This window comes from Cebus imitator, unplaced genomic scaffold (assembly GCF_001604975.1).
Source record: "Cebus imitator isolate Cc_AM_T3 unplaced genomic scaffold, Cebus_imitator-1.0 Scaffold32, whole genome shotgun sequence".
In the NCBI taxonomy this organism is placed as follows: domain Eukaryota; kingdom Metazoa; phylum Chordata; class Mammalia; order Primates; family Cebidae; genus Cebus; species Cebus imitator.
Window position 1 is genome coordinate 3,364,775 of NW_016107347.1, and position 19,118 is coordinate 3,383,892.

At 46.0% G+C, this 19,118-nt stretch overlaps 1 protein-coding gene and 1 long non-coding RNA gene across 5 annotated transcripts in view; one reads left to right on the plus strand and one right to left on the minus strand.

The window, feature by feature from the left end:
• The window catches only part of LOC108301140, a 4,895-nt gene extending 1,487 nt beyond the window's left edge, over positions 1 to 3,408 (plus strand). For 3 of the 4 annotated variants that reach the window (XR_001823747.2, XR_001823748.2, XR_001823746.2), the window contains one exon: positions 3,247 to 3,408. This is a non-coding gene — a long non-coding RNA (uncharacterized LOC108301140). Of the gene's footprint in view, positions 1 to 1,996 lie in introns of all 4 variants that reach the window. The other variant, XR_005199370.1, reaches the window with a different exon arrangement.
• A 9,104-nt stretch (positions 3,409 to 12,512) lies between these two features.
• Positions 12,513 to 19,118, minus strand: part of ATP1A1 (ATPase Na+/K+ transporting subunit alpha 1) — a 32,273-nt gene continuing 25,667 nt past the window's right edge. The window contains exons 15-23 of the mRNA XM_017524196.1: positions 18,953 to 19,103; positions 18,232 to 18,400; positions 17,938 to 18,092; positions 17,476 to 17,599; positions 16,076 to 16,221; positions 15,847 to 15,977; positions 15,453 to 15,554; positions 13,319 to 13,410; positions 12,513 to 12,870 (exon numbers count right to left, since the gene is read on the minus strand). Coding sequence (XP_017379685.1) covers positions 12,842 to 12,870; positions 13,319 to 13,410; positions 15,453 to 15,554; positions 15,847 to 15,977; positions 16,076 to 16,221; positions 17,476 to 17,599; positions 17,938 to 18,092; positions 18,232 to 18,400; positions 18,953 to 19,103 — 1,099 coding nt within the window. The 3' untranslated portion in view covers positions 12,513 to 12,841. The remainder of the gene's footprint in view (positions 12,871 to 13,318; positions 13,411 to 15,452; positions 15,555 to 15,846; positions 15,978 to 16,075; positions 16,222 to 17,475; positions 17,600 to 17,937; positions 18,093 to 18,231; positions 18,401 to 18,952; positions 19,104 to 19,118) is intronic.

The following is a 19,118-nucleotide window of genomic DNA, read 5'->3' on the forward strand; positions in this document are numbered from 1 at the left end:
AAAAAAAAAAAAAAAAAAAAAAAGGGAATTATAGGACCAGCTACATTTATAGAGCCCTTTCTCTTTATAGTCATGGTGCTGAACTCTCTGATCTCATTTAATTCTCACAACCACCCCTCACAATGCTCTGTCCATTTTACTTATTGGAAAACTAAGACTCAGGTTAAGAGAAACTTGTTGAAGGTCACAGCTAGTAAACTGCAGAGAACCAGAATGTGAGTCTGGGTTGATCCTGACTCTAAACAGTTTGCTCTTAACAACTATACTCCTTTGAAAATATTGACCCTTATTTTCTTCATTAAGTAAAATGCTTTCTGTATCTTAATTTTCTGAACCTCTAATAAAACATTTTGCAGAACATATTTTCTGAGTATCCCCCAGCCCCCCAAACCAGGCTTCTTTCCCTAACCTTTTAGTCATTGCAAACACATAATAGATGCATGCTGAATTTGTGAGCTTGACATGATAGGCTCTGGTTAGGGAATTCAGCTACAAGCAGCCAAACTCTCAGAACCAAAGCCAGGGGTGCTAGGAATCCTGGCCGTCCAGTGGTACTGTGATATGGCCTCTGTGTCCTGCCTCAGAGGCCTTTCCATCCCTACAGTTACTGGGACAGAATACCCAATGCTTTCACCCTTATGTGGCTCCAGATGTAGGATTTCATTTTTTAAAAATCTGCAATACTGCAGCAGAAATGTAGTTATGAATCAGGGATGTGTATGTGTGTGTGTGTCTGTGTGTGAAAGCCAGTCTCTCAGCACCAGCTAAAAATGTGAAGCAGCAAGTCTGTGCTGGGAATTGAGGACACCATATGCTTGCATTTCTAGGTCTTCCTAAGAGTTATGTAACTGCCCCCAAAGCCAGGGGGCAGGAGCAGGGCCAGCCGTGGGAGACGTTTCCAAAGAGGAATGCTGAGGAAGGACTGACCTTGAGGAGACAGGGAGTTTGCCAGGCTGTGGAATGTTCCCAGCCTTGGGGCTTAAACAAAAACTGTATTCAGAGGGTGAGTGCTATGTTGAGAACAAACCCTGTCTGTCTCCCTGCTTTGTCTTGGGGGCTTATCAAGGTGACCCCTTTCTCTGCAGGTGCTGGATATTGAATTTAGAGGTGGGTGCAGCTGCCAGAGCAGGGCCGTAATAATCCTCCCAGCCATCTCTAATTAGCAGACTTCAGGGCCCACAGTGTTCTGAGGGTCAGGCAGAGGGGAGATAAGAGCTCTCATCTATTCATAGAATAAGGCGGCAGAAAGGCACCCTGGGAGGAGAGCCATGGGAGGGGATACAACCAATCAGCAAAGGTTTATCAAGGGCTCACTCTGTGGTCATCCTTGGGGGAGGGAGGTATCTGATTGGCCCCATCCTGCTGAGGGCTTCTGCACAGTATTCTTTCCTAGAAAACACCCTCCCCACCATTCTTGCTCCCTGCTCCAGATCTTCCTTGACTAAAGCCTGTTATTCTTATAGGCCTCAGTTCAGAGGCCTGAGCTAGAGCAATGTTTTTCAAACTGTGGGTCATGACCCATTGGTAGTTTCTGTAATTAATTTAACAGGTTACATCGAACATTACCATCCCCCATACTCCCCCCAAAAAAACAAAAACAAAAAGAACAAAGGAAATAGAAAAGAGGCTGTCTGAGTACATTAGACACCATGAAGTTAAGTGTTGTTTCAGTTATGTGTATGCTGGATCGTGATATAAAAAATAAAATTCTTGCTGGTGATTGTGATTAAAAAAAAAAAAGATTCAAAAACCCCTGACTTAAAGGCTGTATCTGTCCATATCCTTCTCACTGCAAGTGTCAGAAACCCTGGCTCAATCTAACTTAGATGAGGAGGCCATTTATTATCTCACTTAAAGGGAAGACTAGAGGTGGTACAGGCCCTATGGTGGTTGATACAGTGGCTATACTCTGCCACCAACTGTACCATGCCTTCATGGTTGGTTTTATCCTCAAACTGGTAGTAAAATAGTTACAGACCCTTCGTGTCGTACCCAGAGAACCTCGGGGTGGAGAGACAGAGACTAGATCTTCTTGTGTGTCTGAAGAGTGAAGAAATTTTTTCTGGAAGCCCTCTGGCTGAATTCACTATCTCAGTAGAGAATTGGTCACAGCTCTATTCCTACCATCACTGGGAAGGGGCTATAGGAGTCCCATGAATAGATGAGACTGAGCGGGAAATCAATCGCCCTGGAGCTCGAGAGGAGAGAGAAAGGTGCATACAAAAGTGATCAAAGTAGGACCAAATGGCAGAATGGGAGAAGATGCTTGCAATATCTAAAACTAACTAGTAATCTAGAATACACAAGAATTCCTACAAATCAGGAAAAAGACAGAAGTCCCATAGAAGAAATGTGTAAAAGATATGAACATGCAGTTTATAGAAGAATTAACCCTAAAGTCTTATAAAATATGATAAAATACTCAAAATCGTTGATAGTCATCAAAAATGTGAATTTAAATGAGACTACATGCATTAGACTGAAAACAATTATTAATAGAAAACCGCAAGGTCTGAGAAAAGTGAAATAAAAAAGGAAAAAAAAGCCAGGTGGATAATTCCAGTGACTGGCAGGGTGTGAGGTCGTGGGAACCTCACGCTGCTGGTGAAACTGTGGACTGGTGCAGCCATTCTGGAGGGCAGTCTGGTCTTCTTGGTGAAATTATGTAAATGAATATATCATGCGACCCACAGTTCTGCCCCAGGGTAAGTTCTTACAGAAGCCCTGAGAAGACCTGTGTGAGGATGTTCCCGCAGTCTTGGTGGTGGAAGGGAGTTGCGCACCACCTGAGTGTCAATTATTGTGAAAAAGAATAGGTCAGATGTGGTGCATGCACAGGAGAAAGTACCGTGCAGCAGTTAGAAGTAATGGAGTACTCATAGCAAAAAAAAAAAAAGAAAAAATCTATTTAGTGGTTATGAATTTTTTTGAAAGGTCATTTTCTGTTGATGATGCATACTGAGATGTATAATGGGTGAAACAATGTCTGGGATTGTCTTAAAATACTTCTGAAAGAAAGAAGTAGGGATGGAAGGGAGAGACTAGATAAAACACAATTGGCAAAATGTTGGTAAAATTGTTCAAGCTAGGTGATGGCTATATGGAGGTTTGTGATATTATTTCTACTTTTGTGCACCTTAGAGAATTTTCATGATAAAAATTTAAAAGTACACACACACAATACCCATGTTGCAAGAACGCATTGAAATAAGGAGATGAACATTAAAATGGTTGGTTACCTTTTAGGAGAAGGAAGGAGAGCTGAGTGTGGTACAAAAAAGTGAAGAGTGCTGGCTTTGGACATACATATGCTACAATTGGAACCACACAGATGACCATGATTCCTGTGCAGGATGCCGTGCAAATTCATGAAGCGTTCCATATCTTTATAAATAAATGGAAAAAAGTGTGAAAGGCCCAGAAAAATTGTGATACCCCAGTGGAGCATGGGATGGGTAAAGACCAAGGGGAAGGCGTGTGCATTTGGCAGGCAATGAGCAGGGCCTGCCCAGCGCCCATCTTTATTTCCCCAGGAGCTTCCTCCCAACACTTGAGGCTTGGTTAGACTCCTCTTTTGGTTTTCTGTGGTACCAGGGGATTTTCTTCTGGCACTTACCACACATCATCATAAGACCCGCTCATTGCTCTATCTTCCCCAACAGACTGTAACAGGGAGTGGGTCCTTGTGTTTGTTTTGCTCAATTCTGTGTCCCCAGCATGTGGCACAGGGTCCACCATTCTGGGTGCGCTCTAAAACCTGTTTAGTGAGAAACAGTAGCCAATGTTTGTTGAGTATTATCTCACTTTATTTCCACAACTCTATGAAGTAGGAAATAGTATTTTCACCTATTTGATTAACAAGGAAACAGAGGCTCTGAGAGGTTAAGAGACTTGTCTAAAGTTACGGCGTTAAAGTGTGGCAGAGCAAGGATCCAGGCAGACCGGCTGCCGTTAGAGCCAGTGTTCTCAATCTCTGCACCATACTCTCTTGAAGAGGGATGGAGGCCAGTGGTGTTGAGGAGAGAAGCTAACACATTTGAAATACTTTTCTAGCACCCTCAGACACTTCCAAACCAAGAGCTAATGTGGTGGTACAACCTCTGGGAGCTGTGTGGTTGAGAAGGAAGTAGAGTGATCAGAGACAGGGAACATTGGAAAAGAGAAACAGCTGCAGATGGCCAGCAAGTGATTGCAGTTGAATCCAAAAACATCTTCCCTATATTGTTACGGGGTTGAGATGGTAGGCTGAGGCGCAGCCCACCCCTGTGGGGATGTCTCTTGCCTTTTAGGTAGTTCTTAATCAGTAGTTCTCAACTGGGGGTGGTTTTACCCCTCCAGCAGATGGGCATTTGACAGTATCTGGAGACACTTTTCCTTGTCACAACTGGAGGGAGAAGGGTGGCTAATATATCTACTGGGTAGAGCCCAGGGAGGCTGCTAAACATGCTAAAATGCACAGTGCACAGAATGACACCCCCCCCAAACAGATTCATCTGATCAAAATCTTAGTGCTGCAATTAAAAAACCTGCTTGAAACCCATCAGTTCTTAGTCTGAAGGATAGTTCTGACCATTTACCCACCTTCCACAGTCTTTCTCTCTCAGCTTCCAGAATCTCTAAATACAAGGACATGGCAAAGACAGTATTGTCAAGAGAAGCCTGAGTGTTGGCTGGGCCTAGGGAGCTTCACATAATGGCATTTCCTTTGATGGTTCATTACAGCCCAGGGCCACTGTATCATCATCCTCCTTTCTACTCTCTGATACGTAGTCCCAGTGGTGTGCTGGTCAATGTTTAACAACCAGCTCTCTGAGAAAATAAGTCCTGGTTTGTAGCATTTGATTTCCATGGTGTAACTATTCCAACCTTGGCCAATTTAATGTTACCAATGAGAAGTCACCTGGTTTGCAAAATTCCTGAAAATTTAACAAATGAGCTGGTGTGACCCAGCTCCCACACACCACTGCGTAGACCCCACCTTCCAATCTTCCATGTTTTCTCATAAGCCACATAAATGCGTACCTACTGAGTCAATGGCTTAACACAATAAAAGTGGGTTTCTCACACAACAGTCCAGTATGGGTGTTCCTGATAGAGTGGTTCTCCTCCATGGCCCCTCTCCAAGCAGCAACTCAGGAGCAGGCTCCTTCTGTCTTGTGGCTTACCTCCTCTAGAGCAGTGGTTCTCAAACTTCAGTATACAACAGAGTTATCTTAAAATGCAAATCCCCAGAGCTTCTGACTCAGTAGGTCTGGGATGGGGCTTGCGGATGTGCGTTTCCTAAGCAGTTCCCAGGCATTGCTGGTCTTGCTGGTTGGGGGATACATTTTGAGAACCACTTCTCTGAGGCAGTGATTTTGAACCTTGGCAGCACATTGGAATCACCTGGGAAGCTTTGTTAACTCCAGATGCCTGGTTCCACTTCCAGAGCATCTGTTTTAATTGGTCTAGGATGCAGCCTCACCAATGGGGGTATTTAAAGCTCCCATGTGATTTCAATCTACAGCCAAGGATAAGAACCACTGCTTGAGGGCATTCCTGTTTCTTCCACCATTCAGCTGGTGGGTATAGAAAGAGAATGCTTTTTTGTGGAAGGGCTTATCGGCCAGGCCTGCAAGTGATATGTACATAAAGTCAGCTCCCATTCCATTGCCCAGAACAGTCACATGGCTGTACCTCCACAAGGTGGGGTGAGAAATGTGTTCAAGGTGGTGAGTGCTTAGGAAGAAGAAGGAGTATGGTTTGTTGAACAACTAATAAGTTTCTGCCATGCCTAACTACTAGCTGTTTATTTGGAATAAGTATACCTAGCTAGCTGCTCAAGTGTGTGGACTCACATGAATCTGATAAGTCCCCATTATTATATGGGAGTCTCTGGCTTTAGAGTATGTTGAGGTAAAAACTACCAATGGCAACACAGGGTTCTTTTATGTCCCTAATGGGAAGCACCTTGATCTAGTGGAAAGATTACAGCTTATAGCTATGTCCTCAAACACTTTTTAAAAATTATTATACTTCAAGTTCTGGGATACATGTACAGAACCTGCAGGTTTGTTGCATAGGTATACATGTGCTATGATGTTTTGCTGCACCCATCAAACCATCATCTACATTAGGTATTTTTCCTAATGCTATCCCTCCCCTAGCCCCCATTCCCTGACAGACCCCAGTATGTGATGTTCCCTTCCCTGTGTCCATGTGTTCTCATTGTTCAATTTCCACTTATGAGTGAGAACATGTGGTGTTTGGTTTTCTGTTCTTACGTTAGTTGGCTGAGAATGATGGTTTCCAGCTTCATGTTTCTGAAAAGGACATGAACTCATCCTTTTTTGTGGCTGTGTAGTATTCCATGGTGTATATGTGCCACATTTTCTTTATCCAGCCTATCATTGATGGTATTTGGATTGGTCCCAGGTCTTTGCTCTTGTGAACAGTGCCACAACAAACATATGTGTGTATGAGTCTTTATAGCAGAATGATGTATAGTCCTTTGGGTATATGCCAAGTAATGGGATTGCTGGGTCAAATGGAATTTCTATGTCTAGGTCCTTGAGGAATTGCCACACTGTCTTCCACAATGGTTGAACTAATTTACACTCCCACCAACAGTGTAAAAGTGTTCCTATTTCTCCACATCCTCTCCAGCATCTGTTGTTTCCTGACTTTTTAATGCTCGCCATTCTAACTGGTATGAGATGGTATCTCATTGTGGTTTTGATTTGTAGTTCTCTAATGACCAGTTCAGAAGTGTCTGTTCATATCCTTTGCCCACTTTTTAATGGGGTTGTTTTTCTTTTGTAAATTTATCACTTCTTACAGGTTACTAACCTCTCAGTTTCTCCTCTCTGCAAAGTGGGGGTTATATTTACCTCTAGCTACTTAATAGGATGAAATGAAATAAAAAGCCCCCAAAATAGTGCTGTAGGCAGTAGTACATGTTCAGTGAATGTTGGTTTCCCTTCCCTTAGAAAACATTGCCTTGAGGCCGGGCGCGGTGGCTCAAGCCTATAATCCCAGCACTTTGGGAGGCCGTCAGGATGATCTTTTGAGCCTAGGATTTTGAGAGCAGCCTGGGCAACAGTGAGTGAGACCACATCTCTAAAGCAAAAACAGAAGAACCCACCAACAATAAAAACTTGCAAGCAGTTTTAAATAGAGCAATAATTTGTACTACAGAAACATTCTTTGCATTAACGAATAACCTCTTTAAACAGCTCTGCTTTCCTATGCACAGATTAACTGTACTGCGTCAGAGTCCTAAATGGGGAAGGGAAGAGATGAGAAGGGATGAGATCCCTGCTTTTTATAGAAGACAGGGCTGGGAGGGACAGTGTTAACACCTCTGTCTGCTGAAGGACAATCTTGAACACAGAGGAGGCTTCTCTACAGCCCACGGGAGGCAAGGGACACGCCCCTGTATGCAGACAGCCGAAGCCTGGGAAGCAGATCTGCCCATTCACCTAACAGGAGAGGCAGTGCCGAGCTTGCCTGGGATTAGAGCCTCCCACCTTCATGCTTCCCAGTTACGCAAGTTGCAGCTTGATCACCCAGCAGCTCCTGGGGGCAAATCCATTTGAGTAACTGTTCAACGGCATGTGCTTAATTTCCAAGAAACTTTCCATGATCTTATGTTTTAACACCAACTCTAACCTTCCCTGTTGTTTTTCATACAAACACTGCCCTCCTCCTGTTCTTGACCCCTAGTAGTGCTTTCTACCACCACAGCCAGCACTTCCCTCGCATGTTGGGAACCCGGGCTTCGAGCCCAGCAGTCTAGGTTCAAGGTAGATTCGTCCAACTCTGCCACTTAGTAGCTGTGTGACTTCAGGCAAGTTACTTCACTTCTCTGAGGCTCAGCTTTTTTCACTTGTGAAATAGTCATAGTTTAGGACATTGCCTGGCACATAACAACCACTATACAGTAAGTTCCCACCTACGTCTGTTAGGTGGGAACAGCAGCGTGTTCCCCTCTGTTTATCTTCAGGAGACACCTGGAGCACAGTTTGTGGTGGAGATGTATGTGTGGGTGTGTGTGTGAGGTGAGTGACCTTTTATTGAACCATGACGTAGGGCCAGTCACTGTACTAAGCCCTTTCCACATTTTCCTTCACAATAGCCTCATGAGGTAAGAACGGGGGTCATCTCCATTTTACAGACAGAGACTTGGAGAGACCATGAGACTTGGCCACATTGTCCACCTAATATGCCTAGGATCCAGGCTCCCCAACCCATTGCTGAGACTGCCACTCTCTCCAGGCACACAGGTGAGGGGATGGGGCTGAAAAGGAAACTCAGCTCTTGAACGTCTGTGGGCACAAATCCCGTGCAGCCCCACCAGCGAGCCTGAGCCCAGCCAGGAGATGCCTCCCACCGTGAGCGCCTGAACATCTGTGCACTCAGGTTTTCAATCCAGGAGGGCAGCACACAACATAGCTGGTGGGAAATGTGAGACCCACTCGTTCCAGCCTCGTTCCAGCCTTGCCTCCTCCTCTTAACCACAGGATACCATGAACAAGTCGCTTTGTCTGTGTGCCCTCCTCCTTCAGGAGGAAGTGTTGACCCCCTGTGCTGTTTTCTTTGTGAGGCACTGAGCTGAGCACCAGGGATAAAATGGAAAAGAACAGATTGGCTTTATGACCTCATAAAGCTTAGCAGGAAAAAAAGGGATATTAAATTAATAATTACATAACTGGGTAATATAAATAATTGATTACAATTGTGAGTTCTTTGAAGAAATAGAGAGTACTCATCAACTATCTGATGGGAGATTCTGGTCTATTTGGGGGAAGGGAGCGGTTTCTTGTGAGAGCATTAGAAGCCCAGGACAGGGACTCAAAAGCTCTGGAACCAGGCAGATCCAGGGCTGATGTCTTTCTTGGTGTCTCTGTCTTTGTGGATCTCTTCTTTACCCAGTACCTTTGCTCGCCACATGGCTCTCCACTCAACTTTCCAACACCCCAGTTCCATGCACGACTTATTCGTATACTCTCTAACTTCAAAGTCTTGAGAGAGGAGAGGCCATAACTCACGGACAGGTGGCAAGCCAGGGCATGGATTCCCTTGGGTAAAGTGTCAGCCCTAAGCCAAGAAGCAGACCCAAAGTGAGAGTGAAATGTTAAAATGACGGCTGTCTGGGCAACAGAAAAATGTGCATCCATTCATTCAATAAACATCCATAGCATTAGATGCTTGGGAGTGTACAGCCTGGTCCATGTCATCTAGAAACTCACAGTCTATCTGGGAACAAACAAATCAGCAGAAGTGAAAGTGCTACGTTCTAAGGTGTACAAGTGAGGATCCACTGAGTGTTTCCCAAAGAAAAAAGACCTAATGGACATATTCACAGGGTGAGTGGATTCACCAGGTGAATGAAGGTTGGGGGGATGATGGGCGGGTTGGGAGAGTGCCAAAGGGACTTGCGGGATGGCAGAGGAGTGTGTGTGTGGCACATTAGAGCACTGCACAGGAGTTTGAATGGCTGAGCAGAGAGGGTTTTATGTGCTGGGGTCTGGGGTGAAGACGGGTAGTGGAGAGGGGCAGCCATGTGGGCTTGGAAGATGGATTAGAGCAATAGTTAAGATTTTGCTGTGCCTCACAATCACCTGGAAAGCTACTTTTAGATTGCTGGGTTTCACCTCCAGTTTCTGATTCAATAGGTCTGCAGCAGAATTTGCATTTCTAAGAAGCTCCCAGGTGATGCTGTTGCTTCTGGTCCAGAAACACTTAAGAGAACTGCTGGATTAGAGAAAGGCAAAAATTAGGGAGACCACCAAAAGGCTGCTTCAGGCACCCAGATGTGAAGGACACGGGCAGTAGAGAGAACGACTTACTGAACAGCAGCCGCTATGAGACTCCCTTTTATGCATAATCTCAATCCTTTTAACAGCTCTGAAATATTGTAAAGGAAGCACAAAGATGAGTCACTATCTGTGTCTATGCTGTTAAAAGACACCAAGTCCATTTTCTCTACCACAACATTGGAATCCACAGTAATGGGGTGTGGGGCAGAGCAGGAACAGAGAGGGCTCACCTACCTTTCCAGTTTCTGGCTTGGGCAGTAGGGTGCCGAATGTCATCACTGCCTAAAGCATACTTACTTGTGGGACCTCAAACTTAGGCTTGCCATTGGCACCAAGACTCAAGTGTGCTGTACTCTTTCTGAACAAAGGCATATGTCCAGGACAACTGGATTTACACATCTGGGGTTCAGGAGAGGACCAGATCAGAGCTGGAAATCATCCCAGGAAGAGTATGAAGCACGGAGAGCAGGCAGGAGGCCCTTCCTGAGGAAACGAGGGGTCGAGTAGGTGAAGAGGGGGCTGAGAGCTGAGTGCACGGAGACAGAAAGATGGGAGGTCTGGTTTCCTGAAGGGTGTGATGGATGGAAGAGATGTAGCAGAGGCATCGGGAGGTCAGTGTGACCTCAACCAGACAATTTTGGTGGATTGGTGTTCATGGGAGCTGGAGGAGGCAGAGGGATGACTGGCAGGTGAGCAAATAGGAGGAGTGGCAATGACTTCTTAAAAGTTCATCCATGAGGAAGCGTGATAGCTAGAGAAGTGTGGGGGTCAGCATGTGAGAGGGATGAGACTCCAATTTAAATGCTGAGGAGGACCAGAAAGAAGTTGAACATAATCAGTGAGGGCCCATATATTGAAAAAGGTATGTGGTGAGAAGTATTCTGAGGGCATTTAGAAGGGTGGTCAGAGACAGGTCTGTAGGGAATTGACAGTGCTGAGGGTTATTGTGAGAAGTTGCTTCTGTGATTGCTCTGGAGTGACTTTAGCTCCTAGTGACAGGGCCAGCAGAAGAGTTTGGGCGTAGAGGTAGAAATGAGAGCCCAAGCCCTCCTGCTTTTAGAAAGCTGGGAAAGCTCTTAGCCACAGCAGACCTGGCTTTGGCGCCAGCTTTACCCCTGAAGAGCAGCTCACTTACCTGCTTTTCCTAAATCAAACGTTGTACTGTTAAACAGTTTATTCAAAGGATTGTCAGATAGAAAAGGGCAGAAATGTTCTGGTGGAAAATCAGATGGGAAGTTCAGAACCTCCCTTCTGCCTTGCTCCCTCTAGGGTTTCCCCAGGAGACCAGGGCTTCTTAGAGCTGTTGGAGAAACCCTGGCTTAACGCTTTCTGGGGGTCCCCTCTTCAGAGGCTAAAGTCTCAGAGTATTTCAAATTCTTCTGCATCAGGAAATGCCCATGACCTTCATCACAGCAGTGTATGTGCTGGTCTTCTCCAGGGATGCTCAAAGTAGACGTACAGGGAGTCGAGGTATGGACACCACCAGTGTGCCAGCCTGAACACACAAGAGTGGCCTCACTCCTGCCGTCACAGCTGGGCCAGTAAGTTGCTTTCCAGGAGGACCCAGTTACTGCCTAACTCACAACCCTTTAATCCCAAGTTGGTATGAGCAAATGGCTCATTTTAAAGATTGCAGACAAATGTAGAGATCACCCCATGGGAAAGTGCCCCAAGAAAGGAGAGTTCCAGACCACCTGCCCCTCCCAGTTCTGTGGCTGGAGTGGGTGGGTGCAAGAACCACAGCCCCAGTGTATAGCAGTCACCCCTGCTCCCTCCCCTATTGCCCCAGCTTGGAAGTGCACAGCAACCAAGCTTGAGGACTCAGTTAAGCTTTTCAGAGAAAAAAAGACACTGTGATCATCTGGCAGATCACGATCACTGTTTAGTGCCAGAGGTAAGGACTCCTTGTTGTGTTTGCTTGGAGGCGACACTTGGCAATGACAGCCTGGGAGAAGCACGGGCAGTTAACAGCACTCTGCACCACTCATGGCTGAGACTGAGAGGAGCCTTTTACAGCAGCTCTGAAAGCAGGTGTTCTCAGATTTGACCCTAAACACATCTCTTTCACCTTTTTCTTAAGTGCCTGCTGTCACATAACCACTTGCTGAAATTGTGTCGTTTGATGCTAAATTAGGAACATGTTATATGGAAGGAAGGGAACCACTCTTCAGTGAGCACACATGCCCAGGCAGACTGTGTGTGATAGATTTCTGCTTCTCAGGGAAGCCCTGGGCTAGAGACACTTGAGACTACTATGGTGGTGATCTCTGGAGGGAAAGCAAGAAGGCCTGAGGTCTGTGTTTAAGACTGGACTAGAAGGGCCTCATCTGCAGTTTATCATACTCTGAGGGTCTGGAGATCCTTTGTGCTTTTCCATCTAAAAGCCAGACGCTAAGGCAGCAGATACAGCCGTATCACCCCAGGCAATACCCAGAAAAATGGTTCATGTAAGCTCACCTACTCTAAGTAAGAGAGCATGGGCAGAATGATTCCTCTTAGCCAGTGGTTTTCAAACTTGAATATAAATCAGAATCACCTGAGGGCTTATTAAGCCACATTGCTGATGCACCTCTGACTCAGTGGGTCTGGGCCTGCCTTCCTAGCAAGCTCGCAGGTGATGCTGATAAAGTGGTCAGGGACTCGTATGTTGAGAACCACAGCTCCAGATCACACAGACATCTGTACCAAAGAAGTGACGAGGGCACAGACAAATTCCATTATAATAGCCATCTTTATTTGTAAAAATCCAGATATAAAATGTATTCTTTCAGTCTTTCCGAGTGTTCCTTTTTTACAAAAACAAAAAGGCACATAAAAACCTTCCCCGCTGTCATTTCCACAGATGGATGGTTTGCAGGCAGCCCTCCCCCCTCCCCCCATAGAGCTACATGCTTCATTCCAGGACGTCTCGCTTCCCCACATGCTGCGGTGCTTTCCTACCAGGGTAGAGTTCCGAACTCCAAGACTGAAGTACACAAAGAGGGGGTGGGTGACGGATGCAGTGTGTGTGGCCTGGTGCTCCACGGCGTGCAGGACGGGGGCTAGTAGTAGGTTTCCTTCTCCACCCAGCCTGTGGGTGGCAAAGGGACAGACAAGACACACGACAGTCAGTCTTTCTCACTCCAGCATTACAGAAAGGGAAAACAGGGATAAAAACCAACTTGGGGATGATGGGGTCAGGTGTGCTAAAATCCAAATTCAACATGGGACCTCAACTACACTTATTTAAATTTTTTTAGGAATACGACATTACCTGGAAAGATGGTTCAGATTTCTGACAGGTTTTCACTAAATCATACTTGGTTTGTATTTTAAAGTCTAAAACATGACCACTCCTCAAACCGTAACTGAGATCTGCATCCTGAAGATGTGACTATGGTCAGTTTGCTGGTCCAATAACCTTAGCCAATCAGACTGACCACTGAGGGAGTCCATTCACTTTGATGGAAACAAAAAGCCAATACAACTACAGCCTCTCCCGCTCCTCCTCCAACCAAAGTCAGAATGCCCGTAATTACCGCCAGGGCGTCGCCTGATGATGAGTTTTCTGACTTCGTCATATACGAAGATGAGAAGAGAGTAGGGGAAGGCACAGAACCACCAGGTAGGTCTGGAAATAGAATGACGTACCAATTTATATGCACGCAACCACAATTCAAATAAAGAAGAGAAATTGCACGTCACCACAGTGACAATGAAATAATCAGCCTGAAAGGAGAAGCCAAGTACAGTCACAGTTAGCTACTGAGTCATTAACAGAACAAATAAAAATGTCTTAAAACGGATTGCTACTTCGTGTGCCCAGGGCCTAGAGACGCATAAGAAATCAGTCTGCAGACTTTGAAACGAATCCCTACTCATCTTCAGTTTGGATTTCATAAGTCTTGGTTTATAGGATGAGCAGAGTACATTTTCTTTTAACCATCCCAGGGCAACTGAACATTTTGTTTCTTTCATTTCTAAAGTGTTTAAGAAGCTTTTAAGACCATCTGCCTAATGTCCTGGCATTTGAAGATACAGACCTGCCAGTGTGGGTCAAAACCAGTTTATTCCCAAATCTGATCTCGTTGACAGCAGTATTTGGGATACGCAGCTCTGTGTTCTGAGTCCTGGTCCTGGGGACTGAAAACGCTGAACCCAGAGGCTTACAAGGGGCCTGGAGGCTGAGCCACACGGTCTCCAGCCTGCTGACAGGCAGCCTATGTGATCACCAGCTCCCTGCTATGGTGAGAAAGGCTGTCCCTGGGCAGGACTCCGGGGGTCTCCTCCTCTTCCTATGTGTCTGCCACAGAAGCTAAGAGATGACCTCATTTGACTCAGTCACCAAGTAACTGAACCACCTTCCAAAATTAGGCAGAACCTGTCAGAACAATCTCTTCGGTGGTAGCAAAAACAAAACAAAACAAAACAAAACCCCCACGGAAGGACCCAGAGCTGGAAATGCCCCCTTTTCAGTGTGATTTCCATCAGCCTTTTTGGAAATCTGTGACCTCTCCCACTCCCTCCTCTTGATATATAATGGTCCAAGCTGATAGAATTCAACTGGACACGGCTGGCCCCTGCTGTATACCAGCTCTGTGGAGGGAGCTGGGGATGCACAGAGAAGGAAGACATTGTGGCCCATGCCTTCCTGATCAAAACCTAGCAGGGAGGTGAAATGACAAGTAACAAGTAATGCCACAGAAGAGGTGCAAGTGCACAGGCCCTGGAGGGACAGGCTCCAAGGAAACCAGCCCTGAAGGGACTATCAGGATTGCCAGGGTAGGAGGAAACAGGAGGAGGGACCTGAGGGGAGGAAGATCCTTGCCAAATACAAAGGCAGAGGAAGAAAACTGAATTCACCTAACATGAGCTTGGATGGTTCAGATGGGTCTGAGCAAGGATGGGGACAACGGGAATTCAGACTAATGCTTTAAATCAAAAGCTTTCTCAAAAGAACTTATAAATGGGTCCCATCTGTGGCTTAGCACATTTCAATCAAGTTGCAGCTGCTTAACTTCAACCAGTTACCAGGTATCACCAAACATACTCAATGTTGCAAAAAGCTAAGAGAGTGTGTGATAAACCTTCTATTTGAAAATTCAGTTTTATCAGAAATGCAGAGTCATTTACTGTGTTTAAAGCCAAAGTCTAACAGTATGCCTCCTTTGATCAAATCTACCCATGACTGATTATAAAGTAAAAGGGACCTCAGATCTGCTTCTCCAACCTTCTTTGTTTGAGAGCAGAGGATTCAGAGTCCCAGAAAGGTGGAGGACTTGTAATGGACAGTGATTAAGCAAATGAAGATTTGGGCCCGGATACCTAAGCTCCAATATACCCCCAGTTGGCCTTTAAAGGCAACTAGACTACAGCTGTGGCAGACCTGAGTGCTCCATGCAGTTCACTGTTGAGCAATTCTACGGAGCTAGAGCCTGTGTGGCTTCATCTTACCTTGGGCCAAATTCTAATCACCGCCTGCCGTCATGGAAGCCTCAGGATTTGCTAGTCTCATTTACTGACATGTCAAGCTTTCCCAGTTTTCCAATCCGTAGGAATTTTTGTACATACCACTCAAAGTTCTGAAAATAACAGCTATTACTATAAGTCGTTGAGGGGCAAAGCCACACATACTATTTCTTACTTTCTGGGGCTACAAGAGGGTCAACTTACTTGAGGGGATACATCCTAAGAGCAACACCCATTCCAGGGCAGTAGGAAAGGAAAGCAGCCAGGGCAGTCTCTTCAAAGAGGCCAAATATCAAGATCTTGTTCCTAAAATCAAAGTGGGGGAGAAAAAGCTTCGAAGATGCAAATAAAGGTTTATCTTCTAATGCTATGCATTAAAGTGGCAGATCAACATCTTTCTGTATTAGCTGTACTTGAAAACTTGGAGGTCAGATGAAAAAACTAGAAAATTACATTTCCTGGTTCCTAAATTTGCTGCATAAGCTAGAGATTCCAGAAACCTGGCTGTATGTTCCACATGTTGAGTTTTTGGCAAAGGGTTACAAATCACCAGGCCCCTTCTTTGAGCCAAGGCCTTGACATGTCCTTCATTACTTACTTCATCCCCTGCTGGAAGACTGAATTCCTCCTGGTCTTACAGATGACCAAGTCAGCCCACTGCACCACCACGATACTGACGAAGAAGGCTGTGTGGCAGGTGAACTCCACGATTTTCCTCTGCTCATAGGTCTGAAATGCAAGACAGAAGATGAGCTCTGGCTTTTCACCTGCATGGCCGGCGGCAGTGAGGAGCTGTGGCACAGCTCAGGGGAGAGGCGCCCACTTACCCACTGCTGCCCGTAGCTGTCTTCCACGTCGTTGATCCAGCGGTCATCCCAGTCCACTCGGAGACCCAACAGGTGAAGCGGGAGGAAGCCATTCTCAGCCAGAATCACAAAGTATGTAAAGAAGCCACCCAGGGCCTGGATCATACCTAAGTTGGAAAAACAACCTGATTACTAGAACCTCACACACAAGGGCACCTGCAGAGCCTTCAGCTGATTACTGCAGCAGGCCTGGAACAGCACATATGGAGTGTTTCCCACTGCGTGATAAAAGCACAGGAAATAACTGCCGGGTCACTCACAGGCTATGAGGGATGGGATGGAGCATCCCAGAGGTACACTCCAATCTCAGGGTCCTCTGCTTTTTGAGTCACCTTTTGGAGCTTACACAAAGACACATGCTTGCACAAAGGCATGAGTGCCTTGCTCTCAAAACACCCACCTCTATTATTACCTGACCAGCTGCCTCTATCAGGGCATGACCCTTAGGGGAAAATCTGACAGCGTCTTTTCCATCTCTCAGAATTCCTACATGCTGCCATTTTTCTAGCCACTGTGGCGTCTTCAGGACCCTCCTTCAATCCAACCACACTGCTCCAAGTTCCTTGGGGCAGGGTTTCATCTTAAACCACCAGAGACCTAGTCTTCCTTCCTCTCAGAAGTAGGCTGTGGAGGTCAGGATGGACCACCAGCCAATTACTATGTTGCCAACAACTGTCCAGTGAATCTTTGCCATAATTTGCACAATGTTCTAATCTGTTCGACTTTATCCAAATGTTCAGTTATGTGACCCATTAATCCAGGAGAATAAGATATCCATGGTGGCTTCGCCAGGTTTTCTTGAAGGAGCCCTAGGCAGAGGATTTAAAAATGAATGGCATGCTGACTGCCCACCACCTATACCGCCTGTTAGCTAGTTATGCTCCACAGCAGGGGCAGAAGTCCAGCATGAGGCAGATGGAGGGTCACCCTTTGGTGGTGACGTACCAGCCAAACCCTCAAACACATATGCCTTCTCCCATGCCTAACTCTCCATCCAAGTGAGTGACAGATAAGTGTGTATCCCCAGGGAAAGCTGCCTGTGCGTCAATTTACACATTCCTCAGAACTCTGCCTTGTGTTCCGCAAGGCTCAGTGAGGAAGGACATCTTCAGTTCTCAGGCAGAGGTGAGCCAAGTTTCAAGGAGCTCAGTATAAAAAACCAGTTTCCACAAAAGGTAACTGGGCAAAAGCAACAGATGTATTCTCACATGGAAGAGAGTTTAGAGAAACTCCACAGGCTCACCCTAGACCTGAAAGTCACCCTGGATTTGCAGTCTCCGAAATCAACCTCGACCTGAGGTGGACACCATCACCTCAGATGCCTTAGATGTGCCAGCTTCCCATTCCAGGCTGCAGCTTACCAATCTGTCCATAGGCCATGCTGATCAGCCGCTCATTCACAAGTTTGTCTGTTTTGGGATTTCTGGGCTGTCTCTTCATGATGTCACTCTCAGCCTGCTCATAAGCCAGGGAGATGGCAGGAACCTGGGGGTGGGGGTGGGGAGAAGGAATTTAGAGTTACCAAAGATAAGGAAACTAATATTGTGAACCTTTTGTTATAAAATTCTTGCCCTCCCATTTAAAAATCTTTTAGGTCAAGTACACAAAAATAAAGATTCCCATCTGATAAACAGATGTCAACTGTTGCCTTGAAGAGCGGTAATACTGATTCTGTGATGCTGGGGCTGGGACACACACTTGATGTGGGTCCTGAGAATTTCTTTTCCCAATGCCAGCCTCATTATCCCGGGAGCGCAGTGCCAGTGAATGAAGACACAGCTCACACCTCACTACTATCGATCTGTGGCTGTTGCGACACTCACCATGTCAGTGCCCAAGTCAATGCAGAGGATGGTGACGGTCCCCAGTGGTAGTGGAATGTTTGCAATAATAAATATCAGGAAGGGGGTGATCTCGGGAATGTTACTGGTTAAGGTATAAGCAATGGATTTCTTTAAGTTATCAAAGATCAGACGACCTATGAAAGCAAGATTTTTTATTGTTAGCTTATGAGACAAGCACATTGGAAACTGAACATATCCAAGAAGTGTACAGAAATGGATGCCGATGGGCAGTATCTGAACACAATCTTGGTGTACACCTTAAATAGCTCTCACCTTCCTCTACTCCAGTCACAATTGAGGCAAAGTTGTCATCCAAAAGAATCATGTCAGCAGCTTGCTTGGACACATCCGAGCCAGCAATCCCCATAGCAACCCCAATGTCTGCTTTCTTCAAAGCTGGAGAGTCATTCACACCATCACCTGTCACAGCCACGATAGCACCCTATCCCAGAAAGGGGAAGACTGGTGAATACAAACCACTTTTTCCAGGGATGGAAACAGTGAGACCTCATTACAGACACTGCTCCTTTTCTATTGAGATTCTATGTAGCCTGAGAACTATCACAGCCAAGTATCCACACAGGCCCTAGCCAAATAACAACGGAGAAGTGACAACAAACACAGCATCCCAGCATTAACAAGGGCTACTCAATGACTCTGGTGTGTGGCACTTCAGAAAATCCCATTCCTGGACGCACGCCCTGTAGTCTCCTGGCCACTCACATCTCTACTGCAAATATTAGGACCTCCTATCACATGACTCCACTGAGGGGTCAGGCTCTGGGACACAGTGGATACCCAGACTTTAAAGTGCTTCTGTCACTGCTAAACCATTAACGAGTCACCTCTCTATGCCTGCGAGCTTCCTACTGGCCTATTTATACTGAGTCCAGTGCAGCCAGGTATGTGTCCATCACCATTGCTCCATTTCCACTGGAACTCCGATCCCTAAAGCCAACAGTGCCCAAAGCAGCCTGACCCTTGTGTTGCTGACCTGTCTCTGGCAGCCTTCCACAATGATGAGCTTCTGCTGAGGGGAGGTCCTGGCAAACACAATCTCAGTGTGGTACTTCAGAATGTCATCCAGCTGCTCGGAGGTCATGTCCTTTAGATCACTGCCATGTACTACACAGGCCTTGGCATCCCTAGAATTAGGACAA